Source organism: Gorilla gorilla, chromosome 2, assembly GCF_029281585.2.
Source record: "Gorilla gorilla gorilla isolate KB3781 chromosome 2, NHGRI_mGorGor1-v2.1_pri, whole genome shotgun sequence".
Taxonomy (NCBI): domain Eukaryota; kingdom Metazoa; phylum Chordata; class Mammalia; order Primates; family Hominidae; genus Gorilla; species Gorilla gorilla.
Genome location: NC_086017.1, coordinates 203200089 through 203218983, shown reverse-complemented (window position 1 = coordinate 203218983; position 18895 = coordinate 203200089). Strand labels below are relative to the sequence as shown.

At 35.6% G+C, this 18895-nt stretch overlaps 1 protein-coding gene across 5 annotated transcripts in view; it reads left to right on the top strand.

Annotated features, from left to right (window-relative positions):
* The window catches only part of FGF12 (fibroblast growth factor 12), a 586299-nt gene extending 574874 nt beyond the window's left edge, over positions 1-11425 (top strand). For all 5 annotated transcript variants that reach the window (XM_055382161.2, XM_019024508.3, XM_019024507.3 and 2 more), the window contains one exon: positions 6691-11425. In XM_055382161.2, the coding sequence (XP_055238136.1) occupies positions 6691-6809 (119 nt within the window). In that variant the 3' untranslated portion in view covers positions 6810-11425. The remainder of the gene's footprint in view (positions 1-6690) is intronic.
* The last annotated feature ends 7470 nt before the right edge of the window (positions 11426-18895 follow it).

The following is an 18895-nucleotide window of genomic DNA, read 5'->3' as shown; positions in this document are numbered from 1 at the left end:
TGCTTCCTCTTCAAAACATGATCGTATTTTACCATTTGTCCAAAACTATTATGATGACACATGGATTAGAGGAACAATGATATTTTATCTCAGAAATATCCTGGGGTGAGGGAAGCAAATATTTCTTTTCCTACTCTATGTACTTGACAGATGAATAGAAAGAGGGCAAGCGGCTTGATCAAGGACAACCCAGAAAAGCCAGATGAAAGGGAAATAACATTGTTTATTTATCTTGCAGGCCAGATGAAAGGGAAATAACATTGTTTATTTATCTTGCAGGCCTTGCATCTTTAGGACACTGAACATCCTTGAAATTTGGGTACTGAAACTGTGTTGGAAAAATAGTATCAAGTGCAATCAGAGAGAAACAAAGTTTAAATCAGTTTTATATTAAGTACTATCTATAACATCATACCTGCTGAAAATAAAATCTATATCACAAGTGTTGCCCCAAGGTCCTGAGTGAGACATAGTTAACTAGTAACATCCCATATTGTCTAAATTAGAGGATTTGTTTCCAATTTCATATGAGAAGTGCCACTGAATCTGAGTTTTTGTGAAACAGGATTGGGGAACTGGGAAGACAAGAAAGATAGGGAGTTTCTGTTTGTTTGTTTTGTTTTCATGTTATTTCCAGTCTAGAAATTACTGCTTATCATAAGAACTAAAATATCAAATTTTGTTCTCATAGCTGAAGTGGCCTCCAGTGCATAACACAGAGGAAACAGGAAAAAAAATTTTGAAGAAAAAAAAGAGATTTAAAAAAAATTCTAGCACCTCCTAAAGCATGGTAAATCTATTCCTGGTGAAATAATATTGCTCATTATAGCAGAAAGAGTTGGAAAAAGTCCCTCTTGAAATACGTTGCACTTCGAGCTACTACAAATCAAGGGACTAGGAATCTTTCTGGTTAATAATAAGGATCTGATTATTAGGAAGAGAGAAAGTTAATCTGGCATAGGATAAGAAAAATTTGAGAACCACAGTTTAAGAGTTGTAGAATTCATGTAGCTATTGAAGGTCAGAGCCTAGACAGTTCTCTGGACATACTTGCTAAAGGTTTCCCCTAATTGCTTAATAGTATGTGATTAGAAATTAATAGCAGAACTCCAGATTCCAGTACTGATATTTATATAAGATCATGAATAAATTTTACTATAAAGTACATGTGATTCCCATTTTCTATGTGGTATTAGTAATTCTCCATACTTGTTCATAGCCAGAAGGCCAGAAGCAATGACATTAGTAATTCTTAATTTATTTTTTGTTTGTTTAGGCTTCTTAAGCTCCCCCCAAAACAAAAGAACATGTTTTAGATTGCCCAAATGAACCTCACCTTTCAATTGCATTCAGAATTATGGTACTTGGACTGGGTATATTAGATAAGCAGTGAAGCAGTGGGCCCTATACCCATAGTGGGACTTCAGCTCGATTTATTCCTACGAAATTGTGATTGTGTTTGCAAAGCACCAGAACAACTCATAAAAGTTTCAAATGCTGCCAGCCATTCCTTACAGAGTTCACTCAGTGACATTCAGTTTGAATGATTTTTCTTGACTATACTGACTAGTTGTACTCATATCACGTAAACCTAGACATTTTTCTACATAAAGGAATTAATAGATTTTTCTTTATACACTCATGTCGGATGGACATTAACTCTTCATCTGCTATCATATCACTTAATTAACTAAGTATATTAACTCTTCATTTGCTGTCATATTGAGGCTGATATATATGATGTTCACGGTTTAAATTTTCTGGCCTGGAATTCAGCAAGCTCTGACACAAATTAGCCTTATCCTTCTTAGTCGTCATCACCTCCCTATTTTACCCAGTCCTGTAGTGTTTATTTTTGCACTTGTGTCTCATCTGAATTAGGACTAGCTACATTGTACGTGCTCAGTGGCCACATATGGCTAAATGGATGCTATACTAGGCAGCACAGTCCTAGAATATTTTCATCAGATTCCTCTATCCTTTTCCTCGCCCTGTACCTCCTCAGTTATATCTCAACTCTCTCTTCCTTAATACAGTTCTAAAACTAATGTTTTTTATTATTGGGGAATTGCTGGCTCTTCCTATGCAAATGAACACCTCTGGCTTTAATAGTCACTTCTTATACCTTATACCCAGGACAATTCAGGACAAGCTGTTTGTTTGTTTGCTTTTCAATTGTGGTAAAATATGATAATACAAAATTTACCATTTTAATCATTTTTAAGTATATGTTTCATTGCCGTTAAGTACATTCACATTGTTGTGCAAACATCACCATCATCCAACTCCAGAACTTTTTCATCTTCCCCAACTGAAACTCTGTACTCATTAAATAAGAAATCCCCATTCTTCCCCAGCCCCTGGCAAGTACAGTTCTATTTTTTGCCTCTGTGAACTTGACTACTCTGGGTATCTCACATAAGTGGAATCAATATTTGGCTCCTTGTAACTGGCTTATTTCACCTAGCACAATTTCTTCAAGGTTCATTCATGTTGTAGTATGTGTCAGAATTTTGTTTTTTAGGCGGAATAATATTTCATTATATGTATAGGCCACATTATATTTACCCATTCATTTGTCAATGGACATTTTGGTGCTTCCATCTTTTGGCTACAGTGAATAATCCTTCTATGGACATGGATGTACAGATAGATGCTGGGGTCCCTGCTTTCATTTATTTTGAGTGTACACCTACAGGTGGAATTGCTGGATCATATGGTACATCCGTATTTAATTTTTTGAGGAACCACCATTTCATTTTCCACGGTGGCTGAACCATTTTACATTTAAGTAGCAATGAATAAGGGTTTCAATTTCTCCACATACTCACCAACTCTTGTTACTTTCTTTTTTGATTTTGTTTATAACAGCCATATGTTTTCTTTTATTACCATTTCTGAATGACTTTAGGAATATTTAGTGAAGTTAAAGCCAACTTAAATCTTGATTAACATACAGACATAAGAATTCAAACACTGATATGTCAGTCATTTTACATTGTTGGATAAATTATGGTATTTCTGATTTTATTCAAAACTCTTAACTAGGACCTTGAAACCCTAAATATTCATCCTGGCCCTGCCACTACTCACTATCTGACTTTATGGAAGTGGCTTAATTTCTTTTATATTTAAAAAAAATGGGGGTGATAATTTCTCACCTACTATATTCACTGGGTTATAATTGTAAAATTTAGTTAATCAATTTAAAATTGCTTTGAATACTCTGAAATGATAGTTTTATTCAAGGAATTATCATTGAGGCTGCTATATACATCACGGTGATTTTCGTTTACATTTTGCACATATAATGCACTTTAGAGAACACTTATGCCTTGTTTCCTTCCTCAATTTTGTTTCATTATTTCCCATGTACATTCAGAATAGCAGTCATTAAGTGTTAATGCAACTATGGATGGTAGTAAGGCAGTTATATTACTGAAGGGAGGTACTTTATTCTTTCTTTGCTTTCTAATTGGATTATGGTCTTTTAATTACGTTGTAATTCAGAAATTTGATTGAGACTTATTCCCCTTGATTTGTCAGCTTCTTAGATATATGACTGAATCCTAGGTCCTGTAAATAACAATGAAAATTAATGCTCAAGAAATTACATTTAATCTATTGCTTTGACCAAGGTTTTGCTCTCTGTATTTGTATTTGCATGCAATTTCTAGAATAACTTTAGTTTGCTTTCTCCGAACATCTTTTTATTTTGGTTAACAGAAGTATAGAAATTCAAATACCTATTTGATTTATTGAGGAGGAGGGCGGTTTTTATCAGTGAACTGGAAAACCTACCTTCTACTTGTCATTTTCTAACTGGGACATGAACTAGGTTTTCAAAACCCTTAATTTTATTACTGCATTTAGTGCAAAGATTGGGAAATTAGAAATTGAGTTGTATGAGAAAAAGAGCAAATTTTACATCTTGCTGTGGCACTGGTGACTTTTGGTCTTTTTGAAACACTGTATATTTTCAGATGTCAATTTGCAATACCTCTCAATATAAGGATGGCCAGCAGGGTTAAATTACTGGAAAAGTTATCTGCAGCAGTAATTATAACAGTAACATTGTGTGTTGACACAAATGAAGTATTTTATGTGCAAGTGAGAAATAGAAAAAAAAAAGATAAAAGTCCAAGTGAATGTTTTGGGTAGAATCTGTGGCATAAAAAACTAAAATGGAAATTACAACTCTAAGAAACTCAGCTTAAAAAATGATAAAAATATACACTTTAGGCCAGGCACGGTGGCTCACGCCTGTAATCCCGGCATTTTGGGAGGCCGAGGTGGGTGGATCACGAGGTCAGGAGATCGAGACCATCCTGGCTAACATGGTGAAACCCCGTCTCTACTAAAAATACAAAAATTAGCCAGGCATGGTGGCGGGCGCCTGTAGTCCCACCTACTTGGGAGGCTGAGACAGGAGAATGGCGTGAACCCGGGAGGCGGAGTTTGCAATGAGCTGAGATAGCGTCACTGCACTCCAGCCTGGGCGACAGAGCCAGACTCCGTCTCAAAAAAAAAAAAAAAAAAAGATAAAAATATACACTTTAATGAAAATTAGAAAATTTGTTCCTCAAGTATCCCCAGATGAAGCTTAAGGATTTGCAGGCCAAAATGTATTATTTTTAAAAAAGGAGATTTTTGTAAATTCATTGAGATTCTGATTTAGCAGTCTGTGGTGTGACCTGCAGATGTGTAAGTTTTCACAGCTGATTAGATGACAGAGTTGGGAAGAACTATTTTATGGGATCATATGAATAGCGTTCCAGCTAAATCACTTCGTTGCTTCTTGAGTTCCCCTGTGCATTGAGCAGTTTTATGTAAATGGTTGTATTTTGCACAAATAAAAAACGATGCTTTAATTTTGGAGTTTTTAATTTTTTTATAATAGAAAGAGAGGTAAGCACCATTAGACTTAGGGAACTTCAAGATTCTGGCAAGATATTCCCTAAGGATCTTCTATTTGTTGAAACATAAAAAGAAGAAGAAAGACAAACTTGAATGACTTACTTGTGTCATTTGAAAATTATATGATCTACTCTCTGAGCTGGTTTCCTCTGTATACTCTGTTACTTCAGCCAAGGGCATTTAGTCCTTTGGGGATGTTGGAAGAGCCATCCGTGCAGTAATTGAAATATTTTTAAATCTCATTAAAATATATGTGGCTAATTTACATAACAGCCTTGACACACATATTTTATTCATATATTTTCTGCTACTCAGAGTGTAGTCTGGGTTTTATCAGCATCAACATCACCTGAGATCTATTTAAAATGGAGACTCTCAAGCTCACTACAATCCTTCTGATTCATAATCTGCATTTTAACAATATTCCTAGGTGATTCCCATGTACAGTAACATTTAAGAAGTTCTGTAATAGAATATGTTGGAAGAAATCTGTCTCCTCATCACTGAACCAGTCTCAGGAGACTCTCACTTGTATTCTAAATTCTGTTTTAGTCTAGTTTTGGATTTAGAATACTTTCAGCCAAAACAATTTATTTCTATATTCTCTGAAGATCTGTTATTCAAAATGCTCACAAAGAAATCAGCTCCTTAATTTTCATAAACATTTTTTGGTGCTTGCTATATGCAAGGCATTTAATCTTCATAAACATGCTATTTTTCATTTATGAAAATGTGTCCAAATTAACAAGGCTAGGAGATGGCTGAGTCAGGGTGTGGATCCGGGTAGCATGGTTCGCAAATTGGTAACCACTCAAAGTTCAAGGGAGGAAGCTATTTGATGTTGGAAGTAACATTCAAATTATCAAATCTTTGTAATGATGGTTTAATAGGTGGAGATACCTGTTTGTTCCTAAGCCGAGGATAAAAGTAACTCCTGATATTTACCTGAGACATATCATATACTCTTATCTAGTCACATTTGTCTATTTCACAAGAGTGTAATGAAGCTGAATGAATGTGTTTTGTAAGAATAACTTGAATAATTTGAAAACATCGTTCTTTCTAAACAATTATCTAGGAATAGCCATGATGGCTCACAGATGACTGAACTTTACAGCCAGACAAGACAATAGAGGAGAAAAGAACGGTTTATATAGATATGGACTGAAGTCTCATGCTTGCATAATCACGTTCCCTATTGATGAAAAACTACAAAGTCACGGACTGTGTTTCTTACTTTAGCTAAATGTAGGGCAGTCGGGGAAATTGCTTCATCTTTTTTCCTTTTCTCTGTCCTCCCTTATTTTTTTACATAAGATGCCCTGGAAATGGCAATAAATATTTCAGTTTGATACATTATATTTCCTATGGTAGGGTAAAGATTAGCAACATGTAAATAAATATTTTTTTACCTACCCGAATTAGACTGCAGACTAAGGACCAAAAAGCGAAATATTTCCCATGTCTCCTCTGACTCTGGATGAAAATCCTGTTTTCTAGGTTAGGAAACTGTAAAGATTCAAGCCTTATCTATGAGAGAACAGAAACAACTTACTTAAATGTCTGCAGTTCAAGAAAAGTTTAAAAGGTTGTGACTGAAAGAACTGAAAGAAAATTAAGTGTATTCACTGATTATCAAGTTAAAACTTTTTTTATAATGAGAAGAAGAGCTTGTGATGAGAGTGAAGAATATTACAAAATCAAATTTGAAAAGCTTATTGAAGGAAATTTATGTCCACTGCCATAAGTAATTTTTGTTATTTTGCCTTTCAGTGTGTATGTACAGAGAACCATCACTACATGAAATTGGAGAAAAACAAGGGCGTTCAAGGAAAAGTTCTGGAACACCAACCATGAATGGAGGCAAAGTTGTGAATCAAGATTCAACATAGCTGAGAACTCTCCCCTTCTTCCCTCTCTCATCCCTTCCCCTTCCCTTCCTTCCCATTTACCCATTTCCTTCCAGTAAATCCACCCAAGGAGAGGAAAATAAAATGACAATGCAAGACCTAGTGGCTAAGATTCTGCACTCAAAATCTTCCTTTGTGTAGGACAAGAAAATTGAACCAAAGCTTGCTTGTTGCAATGTGGTAGAAAATTAACGTGCACAAAGATTAGCACACTTAAAAGCAACGGAAAAAATAAATCAGAACTCCATAAATATTAAATGAAACTGTATTGTTATTAGTAGAAGGCTAATTGTAATGAAGACATTAATAAAGATGAAATAAACTTACTACTTTAAAGGAAAGGATTTGGAGAATTGAACTCACAAACTGATGTTATGTACTCAATAGCTTAAACTCATGATAATGCTGCGATGTGTGGTTTTGCTTGATTTTGTATTTTATTTGGGCATCTGGAATTGACACACCATTACATTCTGTTTGCAGGATTTTTTTTGTAACCATAAAATTGAACATTTCCAAATTATAAACTATGTTAATACCTATAAAATATATAGCCAGGAACCATTTATCATCAAGAAAAGTGTAAGAAATTATTTTTGAGATGTAATTTAAGATTGTTTTATGTAAAAGGAAAATCTTGTATGGCATCGAATAGCCTTAATGAATTTAATTCTTTCACAAAAATAATTTCAAATTATCCTAGAGTATAACATTTTTATCAAAGATATTATTTCCGGAGTTCTTTTTTTTTTTTTTTAGTAATTTTTCAAAAACATTACTGCTCTAATGCTGAAGTGACTTTTGCCAGTGCCATGTCCAGGTGGTGAGGTGTACGTTACTTGCTCTTAGCATTTGGTCTGATTTTTTTGCTTTGTGGACACCTTTGAGAGTATCCACAAAGGAATGTCTCAGGTGTGGACACCTGAGAGCATGTGAGAGCATGTTTTAGAAAGCTTTGTACCCTGTCTTGTGGCAGGAAAGAAAGAACAGGGGTTTTACATAAGGAAATAAGTCCTAGGAAATTAGTCAACGCAAATTGCATTTGCCTTTGTACCTTACCACAGTCTTAGATTGTTTTTTAAACTCTGCCATGAAATTTGGAGATATGACTGTGAAATTCCTAACTTACTATCTTACAAAGCCAGTAGCTAATTTGTTGCTCTATGTATGATCCTGTTACAAGTCCAGTTTGCAATTCGTTTGTTTCCTAGAACACAGAAGGGTACCAGTAATGCACTAAATTTTCAAGGGGTGTAGAGAAATAATATGGAATTAGCAGCTATGACTCCAACAGACAGGATTGTGTGAGCAGCTGAAAGGAGCAAAAAAGAACTCAGTGTAAGAGAAGGCACATACATAGTTAAGAATACTAAAGTATTTTTAAAAATCAAGAAAGAAATAAATGTTATACAATTTGAATTGGAATAAATAGATGTATTTAGTCCTACAAATCAGGAGTGGTGTAGAGACATCCAAATTTAAAGAAAAAAAACACACAAAACAGAATGTTAAAAAATGTATGCAGATTTATGGATATTATCAATGAGAAGACATAGCATGTAACTTCTCCTATATCTCTACTGTCCAGCATGTATTGTTCCAAATATGACTCCCTAAAATATATACACTTTGCAGAAGCTCTAGGCCCTCACCTCAAACCTTGCCATTGGTTGCCGTATTTCAAGGTCAATATAGTTTCCCTCACTTTACACAATCATTATTCTTCAATAGTGGACCATATCCTTCACCAGGTATCCTATTTCTGTTATCTAGAGGTTAGCAGAAAATGAAATAAAGGACTTTCCCTCAGCAGTTGGGAAGAACAAATGGTATGCATGTAGGCAAAGATTTTGAAGACACATTTGCAAGAGATATTTGTTTAACCAAAATATTTGGAAAGTAACAAATAAAGACATTTAAATTTTCTAGAAATGGACTTGCTCTTCTAGGAAAAGAATACCCTTGGGGGAAAAATACAACTCTAGCTGTATTTCTTCTTGTCACTCTTGATTCAACTTGATTATAAATACACCTGTCACTACCAGAACCAAAAAAAAAAAGAAAAAAAATCCCAAGCACAAAGCTTATTTTATTTGAAAAAAATAAAAAAGAAACTTCAACACTATGGGACACTGGCTCTTTTAGCATGAAATGACTTGAGCTTTTGTGGTGATGATACACACACATACACACTCATCAGTAAAATGATGGTTTCATAAATAACACAATTGATGCAAATCATAAAAATCAATTACAATTATGATTTCATGACAAAATATATTTAATTAAGTTTGTTATGAAAAAAATAGAGATATGAATCACTAACAAAATTCCTCCCTCTGTTTTCAGTGGCTATTCATCATTTATCATCTAGACTCACATTTGTCTCCTTCCTGATAGCAGTTAAGAAAAAATTCTACCCACACAATTTGTATATTGTTTTTCTCTGTATTATGTTAAGCAAATGTTCACTGCAGTAAAATGTTTTGGAAATTAGCTTTGTCTTATTTCCAGTTTAGTTCAGAGAATTAATTGGAAACCTGATTTCTTTTACACATAAACCTGACAAAAAAATGTAGCTTAGAGCAAAGGGTGAATGTTTGCTTAACTGCTGCTTACTTCTCAAGTACATGAAACCTTTAATAGAATATGCCAGTATTCACTGAGTTTTTAAAAATATTACCATGTATAAACATATAATATCCAACTTCATCCAAAAATATGATTGAGTTTAAGTACTTTGTTTTTCAGGCTTATTTCAAGTATAATTCTTTGATATTCATTGTTCTGATTTCTGGGTCTTAAATTCATTCATCACTTTTCCTTTTTAAGTAAAATAAGCTTTTTTTTTTTTTTGAGTTGCATTGGGATTTTTCCCAGGAAAAAATATGGCTTTTAGTAATGCTTTGCAATTGGCTACGCAGATATAAATTAAGATATGTTTATCCTGAGTTCTTATTGGAATAAGTTTCAAAATCAATGAGCTTAAGAATGAAAACAAAACTTTTGAGAGTCTCACAAAATAGCTTTCTGGTCAATATACCTTACTTGATTTTTAAGCTTGCAGAATAAAGTATAGAAACAAATGGAGCTGAAGTTCCATTTGCTAATTCAGAGACTTTTGTGCTTCTGCAAATTGGAGAGCAGCAAGCCATCCTATTCTCATAGTAATCGTTTTGGCTTTGAAATTTACATACAAATTTAATAGCACATTTTTAGCCATTATGGATTGGCGCAATAAAGAGATGTCAATGTAATGCAATGTGATGCTTTATGGGCCTCATTCTAATTCAGAAAGCTTGTTTAAAAGAACTAAGACTCTTCTGTTTAATAAAATAGCAACAATCTAATATCTAGATTGGTGGTCCTGCGGTGCCACCAGTGGGAGATGAGAGTATTAACACAAGAGTAAGGACAAGGAAAGACTTAAAGGTTGCATACTGAAAAGTTTGGAATTCCTAATTTGGGAGCACTGATTTCTTGGTGAAGAAGTAAGTATGACTACATTGCCAGTAATTTTTTTAAAACATAGACCCAGAAATAGCAAATCGATTTCACCCTCATACCTTAGTCTACAAGGCCTTGCTCTCGAGAAGGTTTTCCATGATATAGCTTAATTTCATCTGCACAAGATGAGACACAAACATAAAAATTCCCTGCCCATTTTAATACCATAAAAGGCTGAGGTTATTTCTCTGTCATAAAATTGTAAATAGCATTTTTTAAGTCAAAATTACATTTAAAACAGTGGATTGTTCTACAAATATATATGTGTATATATACATATGCTTCTGAAATAAGGATATATTATACAGAGTTTTTATTTGATTTGTGGTCTTTAGTCATAGGTAATCAAAAATAAAGAGATTTGAATGCAAAACTTTATACATTAATGTACATTTCTAATGATGGTACAAATTGCCACTTTATAATAAAAAAGAAACAGGTGGGAATAATAATCAAAGCACGTGTTCCTTCAGTACTTTGGTGATTTTTAATCCCCCTTGTGATGCACAGGAAATTATTTTTTAGTTACAAAAAGTTATCTTAGAAATCTATACTTCCCAATACAGATTTCACGATAAGTCATATCAAATTGAGAATTTGTGGTGAAAGAATAGGAAAAGCATGCTAGATGCTGATCTTTATTTTTCAGGATTTTTCCTGGAGCCCAAGTTAAAAATTCAGTACTTAAATCTAAGTTAAGTGAAAATTAATAATGTTCAGAAATGATGTATTGAGCTTTAGTAACAGACGGAAGCAAAAAAACAAGAATATTTAACATTATGATAATAGCCTTAAAATAATGTAATAAAAATTGCATCATTAAATGTTCTATTAGTTGGAAAGAATGAGCTGATGTTTCTTTGTCTTTGCTCCAAGTACAATTTAAAGACAATGACATTCATTTTACTCAAAATTGTTCAAAAAGTCCAAAACATACTCCCATGGCTAGAATTGGTATTAGCTCCAACACAAGGTTAAATGTTACAATCTTAAGAAATTATTGACACTGAAATGTTTAGTAAACATGTTGTATGAGAAACTAAACAAATTAATGTTTCATTTTTCCATTAAAGCACAGATTATTCAAATCATTGTTTTCTGAGCTCAGATTTGTAAAATGTTTATACATCATTACCCTCCTGGAATTAAAAACAATTAAAATCCTGAGATGCTCATGCACGTAGACGAAATACTGGCACTTTTTTTTAAACATTAAACTTCTTTGAGAAGTCTACCTTTTTTTTTTAGTGTGTTTATCCTATATTGCTGAAAAAGTGCTGTGTCTTTTTAAGAAAAAGATCAAAAGTTGATTTACAGATGGGAAAGATGTCTAATTTTGTAGAAGAGTTGAAAGAAAAGTAAATGTTTCTTTGTAATTACATAGCTACTTGTCTCAACCTGACATCTTGCTTTCAAGGATTAAGAACTAAAGTATGTTCATTTATTCTTTTATTCATAACATACCAACTAGAGGCTCAGTTGAGTTTAGGCATCATACACTAAATTGCAATCTCAAAACAACAACAACAAAGGCAGACACATAAACAAATAATGCAATACCTAAAAGTATGTGCTATGATAGATGCAAAAAAGATTTTATATACCACTGAGGAGGCAACAAAGGCATCATCAGGGATTAGAGGCAAGACAGCGATTGAAAAAGAACAGATATTTGCTGAGTGATAAAGGGGGACGACAAAGGCCTCTCAAGTAGAGGAAATCATTTGAATGAAAGATGGATACTTGCAAAACAGGGCTTGGTTGGGAAGAATGTTCAGAAAAGGAGGTGGAAGAAAAACTGAGTTGAGATCAATAAAAACGAAAAGTTACTCAAAGGTTTTCAGTACAGCCTTTGTATTTGTTTGAACATCTGTATCTGCTAGGATGCTTCTGGTTGCTCAGATAGAATCCCCAAACCAAACTGGCGCTTCATCTCGAATATCTAGGTACCCAGCATCACCATCGAGGCTTACTTTGTAGTTCTCTCAGCTCTGTCCACCTCCATGTATAACTTCTCCCTTAGAGGCAGAAGTTCCTTTAGAAGTTTCAGAACCTGCATGCTTATATCATCTATTCTCTATTGGAATCCCCCAGACAATATCTTATATTTCATTGGCCTGATTTAGATCATCTGTCCACACTTTAGTGACTGACCGTAGCCAGAAACTTGAGATATGTTGACTAGTGTAAGTCAACAAAGACCTGGAGGTTGGATTGTCCCCCAAGATACAAGTCTGCATGGTTGAGGGGTAAATATTTGAATGAAATTCCGATCCCTTTTATCAAGAGGAAATGTAAATGAAGAGTAAAAAGTAGCAAATCTCCATTACTAATGAATAGATGTATTTTCTATCACAAGTCATTGGATATTCTAAAAATCCGCAGAGAAATGCAAATATTGATTAATTAAAGCTACTGCCATAAACCATAAGAACAAACAAAAACTTTGACAATTCAATTCCCTAAGCATTATTAAGTGACTGCTATGAAGAAGGCACTGTGCAGGTCACTGATGAAGAGATAAACAGCTGCAATTTTAAAGAAAAGTGGTGCATTTGACAATAACTTGATATATCTGATATGTTCAATGCTTTTAGATGACGCTCATGGAGGGGGTTAGAAAATGCAGCTTGCTTATTCTAGATCAGAGGTTCATATCATACCTACTTTTATTCATACCCATGCAAGCACTGCTAGGATTAGGCCATTAGAAAATGCTGCACTTCAAAATCACCTGCAACAACCGTGCATGTCTTTCTTTTCTCTTTTTTCTTTTTTCTTTTTTTTTTTTTTTTGAGACGGAGTCTCACTCTGTCGCCCAGGCTGGAGTGCAGTGGCGCGATCTCGGCTCACTGCAAGCTCCGCCTCCTGGGTTCACGCCATTCTCCTGACTCAGCCTCCCGAGTAGCTGGGACTACAGGCGCCCGCCACCACGCCCGGCTAATTTTTTGTATTTTTAGTAGAGACAGGGTTTCACCCTGTTAGCCAGGATCGTCTCAATCTCCTGACTTCGTGATCTGCTCACCTTGGCCTCCCAAAGCGTTGGGATTGCAGGCGTGAGCCACCGCGCCCGACCGCGTGCCTTTCTTGAATCTCCCCTACAGAACATAGCATGTGTTTTGAACACTTTGGATGACACTAAGTGTATTAACAATCCAAACTACCCTATTCTATTTGTGAGAAGTATTGGTTTTATATTTATATTGGCATCAAAACCTTGGGTTACCATCTTTCAAAAAAAGTCTTGATTTTCCACTGACTTTCAGGTTTGTTTTTTTGAGAGGATTGAATACATTTTATTTAAAAGTAAAGCGCATCTTCTGAGCACATACTTTCACAATTGTTTTTCTTACGAGTATAAAATAATATTGATGTTGTCACATTATTTTTCTAATTCTTTTTGACAACCTTATCTGAAAGACAAATGTATCTTAATTTCTGTGCTATGTCTCTTATATATTATTCCTACTTGTGTATTAACCTAGCCTACCCATTGCAATTTGCTGTCTTGAAAAATATGTCCCTGACCCAGAGAGGCACACAAAGTCATACACAAGAAGAACATTGCAGGAGGAGTATTTAATATATGAATTGCATGTCAGTCATGCTATGACTTGTCTCTAACGTCATTTTCCTTGCCTGTTTCACCTTTTTGTTTCTTATATGCATTTTCGGTTGTACCACTGCTTCACTGACTCACTTAACTCTGAATTTGTTTATGATATTTTTCCCTAGTGTTTTGAGTAATTATTTTCTACGCTGACGGCTTCACCTCATAAGCATACCCTCATAATAGATCTGATTGGTACTTTCCCTTTACAACCAAGAAAATAGTGGCTAAATTAAATTGGAAGGTTGTGGGATTGTTTGCTTTTTTTGTGTGTGTGTAATGATAAGCCTGAATACAGGCATTCCACATGTTATTTGGACCATTCAAAGACATCATGACCGAAGTCTCTGCAATTCAATGTACTTTTTCTTCAAAGTACCATTTATTCACAGCCCAAAATGGCTGCTCTAGTTGTAGGCATCATGTTCACATTTAGGGCACAGGAAAAAGGAAAACAGGGAGGTAGAAATATGTGGTACCTCTACCACGGAAGCATCTTTTCCAGAACCCCCAGCATAGGTCTCACTGGCCAGAACTGGAGGTTTGTGGGTAAGGAAGAAAAAGGAATTGAAATTGGGTAAGGAATTAGACACTTCTATCACAAAATGTGAACTGCCCTCGAGGCAGTACTGGGCATATTCACAGCCTCTTCCATTGTCTAGTACATCCTCCTGCTGAAGGTACTAACACCAACAGGCTATAAGGTCTAGGTTAACGATGTTTTTGTGATCCAGGATACTTGTTTCTCTGGCAAGTTGAGCCACTGTCATTTCTGATCTCCTGTACGACAAGGAAAGTAACTAACCTACATGCTGTCTGGGTGTTCCCTATAAGAAATCAAAGAGAGGCACACTGGATGTATGAGGAGATGAGTTCTTTCTTTCAACACTATGGATTAGAATAGCAATATTCTCTAAATCGTATACCAAGAAATCTTGGTCAGATCACCCTAGAATGATAGAGCATAGATGCTATTACTTCACCATATCTAGTTCACTAGGAGAATGATCATCACAACACCCCAATTTGGGGGTCTCACTGAATTAGAAACTTGCCCACACTACTAGCAGATGACCTGTGCTGGGACATCTCAGCCCAAAGGTGAACTAATCATGGAATTATGGACAAGAGTGATATGAATCTGCTTTACTAACTCCCTCTCCATCTTAAATGCCAGAGCTATTTCTAATCTGGCTCGAAACAAGTGACTGTGACCTGTTAGAATATAGCCAGCATAATTGTCCATGGACTTGGAGATGGCCACCCACTTCCCTGATACAGAGCATATAGTTATCTGGAACTTGGTTCTAAAAGCAGGAATTGGAGGGATTAGCTCTCCCTGCTTCCTCACTGTTTCCCCCATCCAAAACCCAGCACATCACTGCCTCTATAGTTAGGGCCTAGGTTCTGGTCAAGCGTACGTATCCTTCTTCCAGATGGAGGAGTCTAAGAGGCATCTCATCAAGAATGCATAAAATGGTTTCATTTTCATGATTTTGTTTCTTCAAGGAAATAAAAGTAATTGATTATTTCAGTATCTATGTAGTTATCATATGTTGTTACTATTTAGATTTCATTACTATTCTTGCTTAGGATATATTCATTGGTTTGTAACCTCAACTGCATATTAGAATTACCTGATAACTTCTAAAAAATATACTGAGGCTTAGGCCCCACCCCTAGAAATCCTGATGAAATCAGTTTGGAGTAAAGACAGGTGATTCTTTCTTGCAGATTTGAGAATCACTCCACTGAATGAACCCTTAATAAACCGTAGTTAACATTTATTAAGTGCCTAGTCAAGGCTGGTTGAAGTCAACTTTCCAGAGAAATTTTAAGTTGTAAATGTGCATGAGAGTTATGAGTAGAAGACTCTCTTATGACAAGGTTTAGACAATTTTAATAGCAGGGGATATTAGATGCTAAGTTTCTGCAATGTCCCTGCCATATTTCAGCATCATGCCTAATCTCCTAGAGGTGTTGTAGTGATATATTTAAAGATTTCTTGATACGGAGCTTGGCCTTGTATTAAGATGTTGCCCGAATATTCAGAGTTGATTCAAGGACAACTTCTTCTGTCTGAATCCAGAGAGGTACTTGTTTAAGCAATCGCGTTATGTGAGTGCTTACTTTATGAACAAAATATTTGGATCTGAATTAGGTTAATAAATGTGGCCACCGTCTTGAAATGGTAGCCCCCCAAATTATTAACAGCATATATTTAAAATCTGGACCTTTACAAAAATAAAGTTATATTTTTTGCTTCTGCTGTAATGGTTCACAATGCTACTTTATTTAGTAGTGTGAATATGTTAAGACAGACTTCTCTGTCACTTGGAAAGGAGTTCACTTTCCCCTGACAATATAGTCCTGGCTATGAATGTCTCTTAGCTCATGAGTAGTCAGACTTATTCTCTGGCATCTGAGCACCCATTCTCAGGACAAAATTAAATTACAATAGCTTTTTTCACACTTTTACTCAGAGCACACTGTCTCCTGCAACCAAAACTGTCACACTTGTGTTTTATTTTTTTTCTTCACCCAGAACTACACTGTAAAAACAAAGAGGTAACATGTGACTCTTCCTCAATTACATGTACACTGACTGAACCCATCATAAGGAAGAAAACAGAAATCTGTGTCTCCTCCAGAAAACTAGAAATCTAGGTAATTCAATAGTGCGTGTTTCTGTATTTTACTATTTAAGTCCACGTACCCTATATTTCTCTAGTCCTTGCCCTTCTTCTTTCCAGCAGACACACACTTGTCTCATAAAATTCCTTGACTTGCTCCAAAAATAAGCAAGGGAAAGTCAGAAATTCACCATAGGTTACTCTGAGTTTCATTGCTTAGAACCTGCTGAATGCAAGCAGCATATATCAAAAGAAGATACCTGGTTACCAGGTCACTTTCTCTGCCTTTGTCAGAATGTATGCCACTCTCCTCATGAAAAACCTAGAGAAATTTGCCTCACACTTCCCTTTTTTCCCAAGAAGCATGCTGGAAATTGGGTCAGATCTAGTATTGTGGTCAATTTTATGCGTCAGCATGACTGTGCCACAGGGTTCCCAAATATAAACATTCTTTCTGTGTGTGTCTGTGAGGATGTTTCCAGATGAGATTAACATTTGAGTTAGCAGTGTCAGTAAAGTAGATTGTCTTCTTCAACGTGGGTGTCCATCATCCAATCTGTTGAAAGCTTGAAGAGGACACAAAAGTGGAGGAAGGAGGAATTTACCCCTTTTGGCTTCCTGCCTGTCTCCTTGAGCTGGGACACAGGTCTTCTCTTCCCCTAACTGGGATTTGCACCATCAGCTCTCTGGCCTTTGAACTTGGGTTAGAATTACACCACTGCTTTTCCTGGATCTCTAGATGGCAGATGGCAGATCATGAGACTTTTCAGCCCCCACAATTGTATGAGCCAATTCCTCATAATAAATCTCCCCTCTCCTCCGTGTGTGTATGTGTGCGTGTGTGCGTGTGTGTATCCTATTAGTTCTATTTCTTTGAAGAATCCTGACTAATATACCTAGTATGACCCCTATGGGGTTGATGCCACTTTAGCCGTTATTGACTACCTCCCTATATGATGACGGGCTTTTTCAATGGCTTTCCTAGTAACACACTCCTCTGACACAAGGTCAGGACCCTCCTGACATTTAGCTCTGAATTCAATCCTGAAACAATGCAATCTAGCTGTTCCCACTTCCTTATTCTTTATCTCAGCAATACCCTAGAGGGCTGGGACAAGGTCTTTTGTGAAGTAGTAGGAAGCAATATCTAAGAAGTTAGAAAAACTGTCCTCTAAATCTGGTTGCTGTAGGATCTTGAACAATTTATTTCTCCTCTAAATCTCTGTTTCCTCATTGTAAGACAGAGACAGTTTTCAAAGCAGGGATTAATTTGATTGTCTAATATTCCTTATCCACCCTAAAAATCTGCATCTTTTAATAGATGTGATTTGACCATTTGCATTTGATGTAATTGTTGATATGTTTGGATTTAGGTTTACTGTTTTATTATTTGTTTTCTGTTTGTTATTTCTGTTTTTTCATTTCTCTGTTTCCTGACTTCTTTTTTGTTATTTCACGAAGGATTACAATATATGTATTTAACTTTTTACAGTCTACTTAGAATTAATATTTTACCACTTTTGGCTGAATGCAGAAAGCTTACTACCATTTAGATCACTTTAGCTTCCCATTTATGTCATGATTATATACATACATTGAAATCTCATTTGACAATGTTATAATTTCTGCTTTCAACTCCCACACACTATTTAGGGAAAAAAATCTATTATACTTATCCAAACATTTGCCATTTTCATTGTTGCTTCTTTGTATTCATTTATTTTTTTAAAGACAAAGTCTCGCTCTGCTCTGTTGCACTGCAGTGGCACCTTCTCGGCTCACTGCAACCTCTGCCTACCAGGTTCAAGTGATTCTTGTGCCTCAGCCTCCTGAGTAGCTTGGATTACAGGTGCATGCCACCACGCTTGGCTAATTTTTGTATTTTTAGTAGAGGCGGGGTTTCACCATTTGGCCAGGCTGGTCTTGAACTCCTGACCTCAAGTGATCTGCCTGCCTCAGCCTCCCAAAATGCTGGGATTACAGGCGTGAGCCATTGTGCCCAGCCTCCTTCATTGTTAATGTTCCATGTTTCCTTCTTATATTCCCTTCATCCTAAAGAGCTTTTTTTTTTATTTTTTCACAATGCCTTTAGATCAGGTCTGCAAGGCAATAAATTCCCTTAGTTTTTCTTCTTCTCAGAGTGTTTTTATTTCACCTTCATTCCCGAGGGATACGTTCATTGGGTATAGAATTCTGAGTTGAAAGTTATTTTCTTTCAACACTTCCTTCTGAGCTATGTCACTGTTCTTCTATTGATAATGAATCTTTTTTTTTTTTTGTGGGTGGCTTCTGGGCTTTTTTCTTTGTCTTTAATTTTT